The sequence below is a fragment of the Micromys minutus genome (genome assembly GCF_963924665.1).
Source record: "Micromys minutus genome assembly, chromosome: 19".
NCBI classification, from domain to species: domain Eukaryota; kingdom Metazoa; phylum Chordata; class Mammalia; order Rodentia; family Muridae; genus Micromys; species Micromys minutus.
This window is the reverse complement of record NC_137954.1, coordinates 17680240-17695321: the sequence shown is the minus strand read 5'-3', so window position 1 is coordinate 17695321 and position 15082 is coordinate 17680240. Positions and strand designations below refer to the sequence as shown.

At 38.8% G+C, this 15082-nt stretch overlaps 1 protein-coding gene across 5 annotated transcripts in view; it reads right to left on the bottom strand.

Annotated features, from left to right (window-relative positions):
- The window catches only part of UNC80 (unc-80 homolog, NALCN channel complex subunit), a gene marked incomplete at its 5' end in the record, with an annotated part of 174495 nt that overhangs the window by 46892 nt on the left and 112521 nt on the right, over positions 1-15082 (bottom strand). For all 5 annotated transcript variants that reach the window (XM_080933194.1, XM_080933197.1, XM_080933195.1 and 2 more), the window contains 5 exons: positions 1514-1608; positions 2714-2897; positions 3749-3835; positions 4730-4830; positions 9704-9847. In XM_080933194.1, coding sequence (XP_080789320.1) covers positions 1514-1608; positions 2714-2897; positions 3749-3835; positions 4730-4830; positions 9704-9847 — 611 coding nt within the window. The remainder of the gene's footprint in view (positions 1-1513; positions 1609-2713; positions 2898-3748; positions 3836-4729; positions 4831-9703; positions 9848-15082) is intronic.

Here is a 15082-nt window from a genome sequence, read left to right as displayed (position 1 = left end):
GGCTTGGAGCACCAAGTGGTGTGGGGACCGCATGGTGTGTGCTTGGCTCCTCACTAGAGCGGCATACAAGGAGTGAGACTGTGGAAGCTGATAAAAGGTTAAGCCATCATTTTAATATTAACTGCAACAAGTAAAGACTGATAATGTAAATCATCTATTCTTACAATGCCCAAGTGGCACAGTTTTAATTCTGACCGAATGCTAGTCTATAAAGGCACAGTGGCACCTACTGGGCATGTGGGATTAGGGAAAGCATGGTTTGTAACAGCATCAAAATATTCCAAACATTAATGCAACCACTGATTATTGGGAACTGGCTCCAGAGCTTTCCATGTAGAAAACTTAAATAATCAAACTGCTATGCTACTACTGATAAAGGAAACAGGCCAAGGAGGTCCTATGATTTATGTTAGACTTGGCTGTAATGAAGCCATGGAGGGAACCCACTGCCTGAATCTTGATATCCACCATTCAATTCAAGTATGCAAATAGGTTGTATTAAGAACTTGTTAGCTTCAAAGGACCTTCCAGATTCACTGGAGATCTTGAAGAAGTCTGAAACACAAGTCATGGCCTCCACTATAGTTTTCTACTTACATTAGGATCCAGAACTGGGTTCCAGTCTTATCTAGTAAGGAAAGATTACTGAAGGCCTGGACTCCAGAGGAGTCGGAATTGATAATCTTCTTTATTACTTTATATTACAAGTCTTGCTTGCAGAAGTAGTGATCAACTACTTCTTTTGAGAAGGATTGTTATCATAACAGAAAAATTTTGTGATTTTATGGGATTTCTGTGTGTGCAAGTGTTATGTGTCTATGTATCTGTGTTTCTTGTAGTTTTTTTTTTTTTAGTTCTTTTTTTTTGTTTGGTTATAGTCTGATTTGTTGTTTATTTTAGATACTTGTTTGTAATAAGAAAGAGAAAGAAAAGCTATGATTTGGGTGAAGTAAGGAGGATCTGGGAAGAGTTAAAGGAGAGGAACCATGATCAGAATATATTATCTGAAAAAGTATTTTTATCTTTAATTTCAAATTAAAAGTTCTATTTTGAATTTTAAATTAAAATTCTTTTAATAAAAATAGTAAAAAAATGAAAATTCTTTCTTTGCCTACCTAATTTTTTTAAGGTATGTATTTTCTGCATACAGATTCCACTTAGTATTATATCAGTTTACAGACTGAATTTACTTTGTGAGCAAAATCATGGCACTGTAAACACTAGGATAGTAGCACCAAATATTCCCACACCAGACTGGATAGCTTTCGGGGGAGTTGGAAATAACATGTTGCACTGCAGTTTGAGGCACAATTTGTTCAATTCTGACTGCTTTAGAGTTAAAATGTCAGCTACAAGTGGGGTAACTCATGTAAGTGTCCAATAATAGAAGGGGCACTCGAGAGTGAAGAACTGGGTGTGTTCATTTGGATACAGAAAATGCCACTTATTTTTACTGTGGGGGCATGGGAGTGCATAAAAATCATATCTGTTGAAAACAAACAAAATTTCCTACCTTCAGCAGGGCTTCGAACTGTGTGTCTTCATGGACTGGCAGCTGTGTTGGGATATCACATTCATTCTGCCCATGAACTACCAAGGTTTTGGTACCTATTCAAAATACACATAACCATGAGCATAGTCTTTTATGTAGGTTTGCATTTAAGGCATAAGACTTTGGAATTAAAATAGGATCAATAAGGTGATCTCCATTGTCATTTCTATCAATGTTCTTATCAAGTTAGGTAGTTTGTTTTTGAAATAGAAAGTACAGTCTTATTTAGCTCAGGGTGATGTAAAACTAGCTGTTGCCAAGCCTTTAAGATATTTTTTAAAAAGTCTATTGTTCTTTTGTATACTCTAACTTACAAATGCCTAATAATCCACGTCACCTGTTGGATGGGCATCACAAGTCAGGCCTTTCAAGTAAGCATTTTATATACAGAAACTAATGTGTTCATCACAATTGTGAGTTTGTAATTGCATTTATATATCAGACACATGGAAAGAAAGCATGAAAAATGGTTTTAGTTTTTCCACCACTAATTCTAGTTATAAGTCTAATGAAGGGCAGTGCTGATTTTATCATGGGCTTCTTTGCTGCCGGAACCTGTGTTCCAACATCTGCATATAGTTTTTCTCTTTATTTCCATCCATGTTTCTTCTTATGTCTTCATACCCCCCATCCCCACGGGGATAAAGCATTAGTAAAATATTCACCATAGGGACAAGCCCACTGTGGTGCATAAAGAGAAACTGTGTCTAGAGTCTCCACCACACATTGTATTCTCTTCTAATTCTCCTTTTTCCTGTTTCTTCCCCTCTTCCAGCTTTTCATAAAGCCTCCTCTCATTGGGTTTACAAAGGTCCAGGGTCCTTGCCATATAAACAATGTCATTTATATGACAGTGCCAAAAATTCACTCACAATGGCTTTCAGTTTAACGGACTCTCTGCTACATACTTAAATAAATCTTGAACCTTGGCTACACTTCAAGGACCAATTCACAGGCACTCTGTTCAGATGTCTGCCCTTTCATCTCATAAGCTCAGAATTTTGAAGGGGCTATTATATTTCTTCTGACTCTACTGAACAAAAACACTTGAATGCATTCAATGCCAGGGGTTGGAACTCTTATTTTTCTTGGGAACAAAAAAGCCCCGTGTCTTTTGAAGGAAAACAGCACATACATGTAGAAATATACACATGGGTTTACCTGGCATGGAAGCAGTGACCAGCAGCTTCACTTCACATTGCTCCTTCTTCATCGTCTGCTTGAGATCCTTGAAGAACAGGCCCTCCACATACCCGACCACCTCCCACAGGAAGGTCAGCGTGGCCGAGATGGCATCCATCCCCCACTCACACGGGGTCCTCACAAAGTACATGATTAGTCCCACCTGAAGCAAAAGACCAACAACCACATCCTTCTCATACTCTTGTTCCCATTGTCTTGGCTTTTAAGATGAAATCATCCTAGCATTCATAGCCTCAGCTCACATTCTTCTGAAACACTTCTAATGACACTAATCGGGAGAAGACACAACAGGAAACACGACCAAGCTGGCCCCCATGTGGATGGGACACTTTTTCCCCCTGGGCTAGCCAACATATGGACACTGACAAAGACCAAACTAATCACAGACAAAATAAAGGGATTACAAATATTTCTTATACATCTAGATTTGTAGTGTGTGAGTTGAGTTTAGCAGGCTGCTATAGATGCATACCCATATGAATTTTTCCATAATTACAGAAAGGGAGAAAACATCAACAAAGACATTTGTTTGTTATCTGCCTGGGTTGAGGGACAGTTTCAGAGTAGTTAACATGCTCCAGTCCCCAGACTGCATGCATCTTCTTTTGGAATATGCGGAGAAGGATGTGAAGGCACACATAAATCAGGAAGGGGTCAGAGAGAAGCTGACCAAGAGAAATAACATATAAAGAGCTGCTAGGGAAACCTACACTTACAATTTCTTTCTAGAGAGCATGCACATGGGCTTTAAACAGCAAAGTAGGAAAAAGGGATGGGGAGACCAAACTTTAACACAAGAAAGTCGCCTAATGCTAAAAAGAGGACCAAGACAATAACATATATCGAGGATCCGCCACATGCCAAAGACTGTGCCAGGCTGGCCTTTCCCACACTAAAAGTGAAAACTTCCGCTGACCTTCAATTATACAATTATTAGAAATTTATCAGAGGGGGATTTCCACATCTTTTTCGTCGTTAGGTCCCAAGACTCACCAAGTAGTTGAACAGGATGTGTGACGTTTGAGCTGGAAAGTCTCCAATATTTAAGAGAAGTTTACGCAGCATGTACATTAGCTCATCCTGGAAGGAGAACAGACCCAGTCAGCAGCTGTGCTATCAGAACCTGATGGCTTAAAACGAGGGGGTAATTTTCCTTTCTTCTGCCCATTTGATAATGTCCACCACTTTAGCATGGTAGAGGAGAAGCTAATTACCCATAGTGACTGATAGTACATGTGATTCTCTCACTAGTTAGATGAGCCAGAATAGCATTCCTTTATAGATAATATATAAATATCACCAAACAGCAGAAGATTTTATTTTAAAATAAAACTTGGCACAGTATCTACAGGTAAATCCCACGAGAATTGGGTACCTGGTTGTATTTATGACAGCTGCCAAGTATAACTAGAATGTGGGGACCTAATATGAGAAACTAATACACACCCTAGGTTAATTGGCTTTCCAAATTTAATGAGATAAAAGGAAGCAAAGGAAGATAAATTGAAATATCTACAGTTAACCTTGCTTCCCAGAAACCAAATGTAATCTTCTAGCGAAGATAATCACCATGGAGACCAGAGTAAAATCATATTAATCACATTTCTTTTCTTAAAGCCCAGGGGACTAATTTAATGCCTTACAGGTAGTCTGGCAAATTAGCTTGCCAGTTGATGGAGAACTCTAACATTCCAGGCTACCAAACAACTAGAATTTTGTAAATGTATCTAATCCTAAAAATATAAAACTGCATTTAGTCTTTCTCTAAAGAATTGAAAATACTGAAAATCATTGGGTTACCAAGCAATGTACCATGCATACTTGGAAAAACCAATTACTGAATTGAAATAGCAAAATTTTAATGTTGTTCATGATAACTTAAAAGGCACGCATTGGCTGCATCTCGGGGGACACTGAAGGCACAGGCAGCTCTTGCTCTTACTGGAGCACACACTCCCAGCTAGAGGAACTCACTTGTCTATTGCTGATGGTCAGTTTTTCCAGAAAATGTCGAAGAACTGTTGACGGATCTTCAATTAGACAGTTCCACAGGACTTGCTGGGCTACAGCGCTGACTTTAGAAGAGAAAAAAAATAAATGGCCATTAGTCCACTAACCAGAAAAAGGTTTCAAGCAATTTACTAAGCTTTTATGAGTTCTTTCTGCTTTCAGAGGTTTTCTGAAGTTGAAGTTCTATCACGTGAGTCTCAGGGAATCTAACTGCCAGGAAAGTGGTAATCAATGGTCCAATAGAAGCATGGTGGTTATCAGGGAAACAGTTTCTGATCAAGGCTGCTCCACAGGATGGATTTCATGGCTGCTATTGTACTTTGGTCAACAGCCCATGACGAGGGAGAACATAGGCTCTTCTGGAAACCTTCTGGTGCTTTACTAAATGCTCATGTCAAGCTACCTTCTTGATGTTTAAGTTTCTATCCACAGACTTGTGCTGCTCTGAACCTTGGTCAGGGAAGCTCCTTTCGTCGGGAAAACTGCTTAAGACAGAGACTCATGATTGCTTCAAGTCCTGAGAAAAAGTGGCTGCAAGGATTCAGCCATTCAAACCCCTGAGAACAAGCATTAGAAATATAGTGGGTACTCTGTATGAACTGCCACTCATTCAAGCCTCAGGAAATGTGCAAGAGTGGATAGGAAAAAACCATTAGGAGCCAGCAGAGAGAATTACTATAAAATGCTTTCTTCTGAATATGATGTAGGGGGTACAGAAAGAAATCACAGCAGATGCTGTTGCCTGCACAAGACTAAGGCATCAAAACTCCAGTATGGATGGGAGAGGGACTCCTGAGTCCACACTTTTAGCTCAGGAGCTATTGACATTTGATGGCTGCTGGAGGGGTGGGGGAGGAGAGGATAGTTTGTTTACTCTGGACATGGGGCTATGGGCAAGTTGCCTCAGTCTTAGAGGATAACCCCACACCATTTGCACGTGGTGAGCAATAAGTAGATGAAAAGGGCTATTAATAATGATAACAATAAAGAGAGAAAATGTCAGGGCTAGGGGGATGGCTCAGTACTTAGGAAAGGTTCTCTAAGGACAGGAGGGAGAGGAAGGGAGGGACCAGAGAGGGAAAGAGTAGGGGCAGGATCAGGTGTGGGAGGAGACAGGGGGAGGAGGGTCAGGGAATTGAACAGAGGTGTGTAGCAGTGGGGAATGGGGAACTAGGAAGTCCCAGATGCCAGGGAAGCAGAGGTTCCCAGAATTCAGCTGGGATGACATTAGCCAAAATACCCAACAAAGAGGAGAGAGAACCTGCAGAGATCATACCAAGTGGATAGGCATGGCCCCAGGTGGAGGGATGGGGCTACCCACCCATCACCAAATATTTAACCCAGAATGGTTCCTGTCTAAAGGAAACACAGGGACAAAGAGTGGAACAGAGACTGAAAGAAAGGCCATCCAGAGAATGCCTAACCTGGGGATTCATCCCATCTACAAACACCGAATCCAGACACTACTGTGAATACCAAGAAGTGCTTGCAGACCTCCCAGGAGAACTGTCCTTTAGCTCTCTCCTGGGAGGCTCTGCCAGAGCCTGACAAATACAGAAACAGAGCCTCACAGCCAACCATTGGACTGAGCACTAGGTCCCCAGTGGAGGAGTTAGAGCAAGGACTGAAGTAGCTGAAGGTGTTTTCAAACCCATAGGTAGAACAATATCAACCAACCAGACCCCCCACCCCCACCCCGAGCTCTCAAGGACCAAACCACCAACCAAAAACTCCACATGGCTCCAGCTTATATGTAGCAGAGAATTGCCTTATCTGGCGTTAATGGAAGGGAAGGCCCTTGGTCCTGTGGAGGCTTGATGCCCCAGTGTAGGGGAAACCGGGAAGGGGGACAACATTTGAAATGTAAATAAATAAAATAACAACAACAACAAAAAAAAAAAGAGGACTGGTTCTGTTCAAGAGGACTTGAGTTTAATTTCCAGGACTCACAAGGTAGCTCACAACTGTAACTCCAGTTCTAAGATATCTTAAGGCCTCTTTTGGTCTCCACAGCCACGAGGCACAAACATGGTACCCAGACAAATAGGACACCATACACATAAAAAGAAGTAATAACCCACCACTGCCCCCTAAAAAAAGGAGAAGAAAAGAAAGAAAATGGCAAGTTGTGGAAGAGGAAGGGTCAGTGGGTCCCAGAGTGAGACTGAGGGAGGTAGAGAGAAAGGATATAAGAATAAAATTGTGCGTATGTATGGAGTCCAAAGAGTTAATGACAGTACCGTTTTCTAAAGAGTAAAATGCAGTAAAGCTCACTGCTTATGATGGGAGAACAGAAAGTATTCTGCATACTCTCTGTATTGCAAAGTGAAAAGTTGTTGTTTTTAGTTGACTATTTTCCTACAGAAGAAAAAGAAAAGAGGAGTGGTTGGTTTTTGGGTACTGGCATCACTCTGCAAACCTTTGCCAGAGTGTAGTTGTCCTTGACTTGGAGACCAACCTAATGCTGGAAATGTAACTTAAAAAAATTAAAGCCCAAATCCATTGCTTTTGATATAAATTCTATTCTGCTTTAAAACTTACTTTTTGTTTAAACAATTTTCAGATTTATTTATTTTATTATACCTATATGAATGTTTTGTCTGCATATATGTGTGTGCACCACATATGTGCCCAGTGCATGTAAAGATTATATTAGAAGAGGGTGTTGGATTCCTCGGAACTAGTTACAGATGGGTGTGATCTACCATGTTAGTGCTGGCGATCAGACCAATGCTCTTAACTGCTGAACTATCTCTCCAACCCCTTTATGAATTCTTAAGCAGTTATTTAGGTTTTAAAATATGCTTTGGTTTAAAATTCAAACGAACTAGAGGTGATTACTTTTATTAGCCAGATACTTTAAATAGTATCCATTTCAGCAAGATAAAGTGGTTGAGTCGGCAGTAATTAGGTTCCTGGGAATAAATATATAATCCTATTAGGAAGTGCTCCTTCATTATGACACAGGTCAGGCTAAGCTTCCCTGGATCCCTTGCAGCATGAAGCAGAAGATTGGAAATCGACAATACATGAGTTTTAGCTTGAGAAGTGGTTTGCAGTTCTGCTGGCTTCTAAGGTTAGAGTTTAGAATGAAGCATGAATTTATCATTCAACCTATATTTTGAATAAACAGTATCAATTTTGGCTTTCAAAATTAACCATCCAATTAAAATCAAGAGCTATACAAATAAATATTATGAATAAGAAATATGTAAACATAAGTTTTAGTTTCCAAGCATATTTCCAAATAACTAAAATGTGTGTGTGTGTGTGTGTGTGTGTGTGTGTGTGTGGACACACACACATGCACATGTATTTATGTGTGCATGCATGTGTGCACCTGTCTGTGTGTGTATGTGTGCATGTATGTGTATGTTGTGTTCACATAGACAAGGGAAAGGTTCTATCACCGAGATCTATATGCAATCTAAAAAAGGGGTGTCCGGGTTGAAACTAATTACTAAAATATCCTTATAAGACTTAAAAAGAAATTTCACTGCTTCAGTAAGCAATGTGGTATTTAAATGTGAAAACAGAAAAGATTGATGAGAAAAATGAAAACTGTTAGGTGTATCAATATGGAAAGAGCTACTAACTGTTTGGGATCTGTTTTCCATATTTATACAAATATACAAACATACACTTATATTTCAAAGTAGCATATATAAACTAATGCTTTTAACTCTATATAGCATTATGCAGAACACTAAGTTAATTTTCTCCAGCATGATTTCCAAAGCATTGAGATTGCTACCATATAGAGGCAACAAGATTAATTGCTCTCCAGTGCTTGGGTACCCAAATTATTTTCAAATATTCATTATCATATGTGATATATAATATACAATGTCATTTATAAATGTTTATACTAACAAACCAACTCATGCCAAAGGGATTTATAGTTTTCAGCCATTTATTCACATTGTGAAACAGAACTCCAATGCTTGTCACAAATTCATGCCTTGTCAGGGAAGCGTTAGCATTACAGTTTTCTCCTTTCCTCACTAATCATGGCTAGTTTAATTTAAAATAAGTTTTGCAGTTTTGTTAACAAAATGTAAGACAGAATTGTTTTATGTAACAGTACTATTCATGTCTGTTGTCAGCCCAGAGACTGCTTAGATATTTTGCTCATTTTGGGGTGAAGTTAAAATATGTTATTGCATTTTAATATTAAAACTCTTATGTTCTCTCTGGATGTATACATGCTAATAATTGGAAGAATTTTAACCTTAGCTGATTCCAGTCACACAGAACTGTAATTCCAGCTACTTGTGAAGGGGGAGCTGAGACAGGATGATTGCAAGATCAAGGCAAGTCTCAACTCTAAGTGAGTTTAAGTAAGTTTAAGTAAGCCTGGGAAACTCCCTAAGATTTGATCTAAAAATTTCCAAGAAGATTGAAAATAGAGCTTAGTGGATGAACTCTTGGTTATTATGTGCACAACTTGTGTCCAGTCCCTAGTCAAGCATAAAAAAGAAAAAGAAACATAAAAAGAGTATTAACCTTTTGTGCATTGTAAATATAGCATTTTATTTCTAGTTTATAATTTCTTCTTTGAAATTTTCTTTACTGGCATATCTAGGAAGGTAATCAAGTAGGAATGAAGGTTTAGTGCAAGTGAGTTAATATTTAAGATTTCTGAATTGGGAAAAATCACTATTGACTTGTTGATAGATAAGTTATATTTTCTGGTAATAAGAAAATTATGGACCTAGCTACTGATTTTAATAACATTTCTTGGTAAATGTAATAAAAGAAGCAAGAGAAGGAGGGAGAGGAAGTGATAGCATTAGTATGTTACGTTAAAACTCTGTAATTATAACATGTCCATAGAACAATCCAGTATTCAGTCAGCAGCGCGAATGCTCAGGAGAAACCTCTGGTTTCCATCAGACAAGCAGAATAAGAACAAAATGGTTTCACTGCAGATGATACCTGCCACGCCATCTTCCCGCACCTCACCATCCTCCATTAAATGAACAATGGGAAGAACTGCCGCACAGATGCATGCCGGGAATACTGCCTGTGGAGGCTGAGGCACATGGTGGTTCGGTGTGTGTTCAGTGGCGTGTTCCTCATCTGGAGGGAGAGACAAATTCTAATGCAATAACGATTTGCAGTTCAAATCCTATTTAGCAATACAGACTATACTGATGCTAAAATAAACATAGACGTGACTTTATAGACCATTATAAAACAACGAAATCAACCATCTTCCCAAGCGCTGTCATTAGCCTTATGAGGCAGTGAAAGAGATACACAGTCATATTGAAATAGGAAACAGTTCTTAACATGAAATCATAAAAATAAAATTCTAAACACAGTCTTAGGCATTTCTCATAGATACCACATGTCACAAACGTGTGTGAGATTTATAAGCATGAATATTAAGTATCAGAAAGAATGTAAACTTAGGGTAAAAATGATGCAACTCAGTCATATTATTGTCCTTATCTGATAAATACAATAAATACTAAAATTGAAAATCCTTTCAATTAGAATAAAGGGCAGTATAGGTAATAAAAATCAAGAATGATACTGAAGTTCCGTAACAGGATACTAACATAAAAATAAACTCACTTTTATTATTGATACAAGATAAACATTTTTATAAAATGTTAAGAATAATGGATGTTATAAATGTTATAAAATCTATATAAATTTTTATAAATTTTTTTAATAAAATTTGATTCTCCTATCCTAACTTCTATGACTATTTGAGATTTTAGATGGGTCCTGTAAGGGGCTGAAAGGTAAAAGCTTTTTTCGGTTCTTGTCAATCATACCTTCTTATCAAATACATATGGGATATCAAAAATGATAGGTGGATAGATACATGATAGATATTTTTAGCTCCTTTCAATAAAAATGTATGAGGTGCTCATAAAAATATAAGAAAATACTCTTTATTGGGATCCTGTAAACCCCACCCCTCAGTTACTTGGCAATAGCCAGGTATGCTCCGCCCTAGTGACACTATAAAAGGGACTGCTTGCCCCTCCTCTCTCTCTTGCCTTTTGCCTCTCTTGCTCTCTTGCTCTCCCATCCCTATCCCTCCTCCCCTTCCTTTTCCCCTCTCTTTCCACGTGTTCATGGCCAGTCTCTACTCCTCTATTCCTCTCTTCTTCTTCTTCTTCTTCTTCTTCTTCTTCTTCTTCTTCTTCTTCTTCTTCTTCTTCTTCTTCTTCTTCTTCTTCTTCTTCTTCTTCTTTTCTTCTTCTTCTTCTTCTTCTTCTTCTTCTTCTTCTTCTTCTTCTTCTTCTCTCTCTCCCTCTCTCTCTCTCTCTCTCTCTCTCTCTCTCTCTCTCTCTCTCTCTGCCTCTACTACCCTCTTAACTCTCCTATGACCTGAATAAACTCTATTCTGTACTACACCGTCATGTGGCTGGTCCCTCAGGGGGAAGGGATTCCTAACATGGGCCCCTCAGAGGCATCTCCCTTGCCCCCAGGCCTCACTGCACTTCCATGGGCCATATTCCCTCCCACTCTCTTCATCCTTCTCCCAACATTGGTGCTGAAACTCAGGACATCATATTTTAACAATATTGGTGCCCTGTGACTTTTCCTTACACTCTTCATATTCAGGAACAAGGGCAATCAATAGAAACTCTCCCTGGGATGCTTAGATGTGACGGTGCATATTAGGCAGTAGTTCTTTCTTTCTTTCTTTCTTTCTTTCTTTCTTTTTAAAGATAGTTATTTCTCAATTAGAGTGTGAATCAGAAAAGCTATAACAGACTGAGATTCTAACTTTTTATTAATGATTATTTTCTAATGCTAAAACCTTCCCTCATTTGCTGTCTGCCCCATTTACTTTATTTTTTTTAAGTTAGATATATTTTATTTACATTTTAAATGTTATTCCTTTCTTGGTTTTTCCTACATAAATATATGTCTGTTAAATCCATTTGGTCCATAACTTCTGTTGGATTCACTGTTTCTCTGTTTAGTTTCTGTTTCCATGATCTGTCCATTGATGAGAGTGCAGTGTTGAGGGCTCCCACTATGTGAGGTACAATGTGTGCTTTGAGCTTTAGTAAGGTTTCTTTTATGAATGTAGGTGTTCTTGCGTTTGGATCATAGATATTCAGAATTGAGATTTCATCTTTGCAGCATCTTGCTTTGATGAGTATGAAGCGTCTTTCCTTATCTTTTTTCATAATTTTTGGTTGAAAGTTGATTTTATTCAATATTAGAATAGTTACTTCAGCTTGTTTCTTGGGACCATTTGCTTGGAAAATTGTTTTCCAGCCTTTTACTTTGAGGTAGCATCTGTCTTTGTCATTGAAGTGTGTTTCCTGTATGCAACAAAATGTTGGGTCCTCTTTATGTATTCAGTCTGCTAGTCTATGTCTTTTTATTGGGTAATTGAGTTCATTGATGTTGAGAGATATTAGGGACCAATGATTGTTGTTTGATGGCATTTTTGTTATTATAAGTAGAATTATGTTTGCAAGGCTGCTTTCTTTTGGGTTAGTGGAAAGAAAATTACTTTCTTGTTTTTTCTAGGGTGTAGCTTCCCTCCTTGTGTTGGAGTTTTCCATCTATTATCCTTTGTAGGGCTGGATTTGTGGAAATACATTGTGTAAATTTGGTTTTCTCTGGAATATCTATTTTATTTGAAAGTTTTGTTGGATATAGTAGCCTGGGTTGGTTGACATTTCTGTTCTCTTAGTATCTGTAGGACATCTGGCCAGGTCTTCTAGCTGTCATAGTCTCTGTTGAGAAGTCTGGTGTGATTCTCATAGGTCTGCCTTTGTATTTTACTTGACTTTTTCCTTTACTGCTTTTAAAATTCTTTCTTTGTTTTGGTGTTTTGACTGTTATGTGACATGAGGAATTTCTTTTCTGGTCCAACCTATTTGAAGTTCTGTAGGCTTCTTGTATGTTCATGGTCATCTCTTTCTTTAGGTTATAGAAGTTTTCTTCTATAATTTTGTTGAAGATATTTACTGGCCCTTAAGTTGGGAATCTTCACTCTCTTCTATATGTATTATCCTCAGGTTTGATCTCATCGTGTCCTGGATTTTCTGGATGTTTTGGGTTAGGAGCTTTTTTGCAGTTTGCATTTTTTTTGACTATTGTGTCAATTTTTTTTTTATGGTATCTTCTGCCCCTGAGATTCTCTCTTCTATCTCTTGTATTCTGTTGGTGATGCTTGTGTCTATGACTCATGTTCTCTTTCCTACATTTTCTATCTCTAGAGTTGTCTCCCTTTGTGATTTCTTTATTGTTTCTATTTCCATTCTTAGATCCTGGATGCTTTTGTTCAATTTCTTCACCTGTTTGGTTGTGTTTTTCTGTAATTTTCTAATGAGATTTTGGTTTTTTGTGTTTCTTTTTTAAGGGCTTCTATCTATGTTGTCCTGTATATCTTTTCAGGTGTGTTAGGGTATCCAGGACTTGCTGTGCTGGGGGAACTGAGTTCTGATGATGCCAGGTGACCTTAGTTTCTGTTTCTTAGGTTCTTAGACTTGCCTCTTGCCATATGCTTATTTCTGGTGTTAACTCGTCTTGCTGAATCTGACAGTGGCTTGACCCTCCTGTAAGCCTGAGTGTAAGTCCTACTAGGGGACAGTACTCATCAGGGTCTGGGTACAGAGAGCTTTGGCACTGGGTGCAGACAGAAACTGGAAGGATCATGTCCCAAAATGCTTCATCATTCCTGTGTCCTGAAGGCTCCATGTGGGTCCTTCAGAGCAGAAGTGGTGGTCTTATTCTCAGGCATGTCAGCACTTCTGTGGGACCAGCTCTCTCCCAGCAGAGTCTGGGTACAGAGAGCTGTAGCACAGGGTCAGTTCCAGGTATAGGCCAGGCAATAGTTTTAAAAGAGCTATTATGAATACACTGCAATCTCATACACTTCAAATAACTGCTAAAGTGGCTATAATAAAAAATAAACGTTACAAACTGTTTCTCAGGTGACATTTTTTTCATTTAATATGGCAGAAATAGACATTAGTTTATTTAAATTGCATTAAATAAACTTATTTAAATTTCCAAGCAAAAGAGAGAATTAGTGGAATGGATGAAAACATGAATATACAAACTTAAACAATCTATGTATAAAAATCAGAACATTGCCTGAGAATGGGGGAGACTCCCAGGTGTCAGTACAGGTGACCTTAGCCAAGATGCCTAACAGTGGGGACATGGACCTGAAGAAGCCACCTCCTGTAGCCAAGCAAGAGCCCCCCAGTGAAGGAATAAGGACACCACCTGCCCACAAAACTTCCAACCCCAAATCTGTCCTGTCTTAAAAAAATGCTGGGACAAAGATGGACTAGAGACCAAAGGAATGGCCAGCCAATAACCGGCCCAACTTGAGACCCATCCCACGAGCAAACACCAGTCCCTGACATTATTAATGATACTCTTTTATGCTTGTAGACAGGAGCCTACCTAGCATAACTGTCCTTTGAAAGACTCTATCCAGCATCTGACTGAAACAGATGCAAATACCTCCGGCCAAACACTGAATGGAGGCCAGGGACACTTATGAGAGAGTTGAGGAAGAGATTGAAGGCCCGAAAAGGGATAGGAACTTCACCAGAAGACCAAAAGAGTCAACTAACCTGGAGCTCTGGGAACTCTCAGAGACAGAGCCACCAACCAAAGAACACACAGGGCTGGAATGAGGCCCCAAGAACATATGTAGCAGACATGCATTTCGGTTCTCATATGGGCTCCCCAACAATGGAAGCAGAGGCTCTCCCTGAGGCTGTAACCTGACTTTGGTATTCATTCCTCAACAGAACTGCTTTGTTTGGCCTCAGAAGATGCACCTAAACTTGCAGAGACTTGATGATGCAGGGTTGGGAGATACCCAGAGAGGCCCTACCCTGTCAGAGGAGAAAGGTGAGGGAAAGTGAGAGGAGGGTCTCTTTGAGGGAGAAGACTGGAAGAGGACTAGCATTTGGGATGCAAATAAAAATATATATATTAAAAAAGGAAGAAAAGAATCATAACATTGTTTTAAAGTACAAAGATAAATCATGTGAACAGAAATGAAAAGAGAGTTGGATTGGGGAACTTCTTACAAGATAATTATATTTTAAGAGAAAAACTCTTACTACAGTAGAGAAGGATATATTTTCATAAAGATTCAGCTTCTCAGGAAGATTAATTACATGGAAGTATTCATTCAGTAGCATATCTGGAGAAAGAAGCAATTTGATAGTAAGCACTGGAGGCTATATAATTTTCAGAAGAGATCAGCTGGACAGAATTCACAAGGAAATCAAAGACTCAAACGTCATTGCAAAACAGACAGACCCAAACTGTCAGAAGAAAGAAACACTGCTACCCAGCACA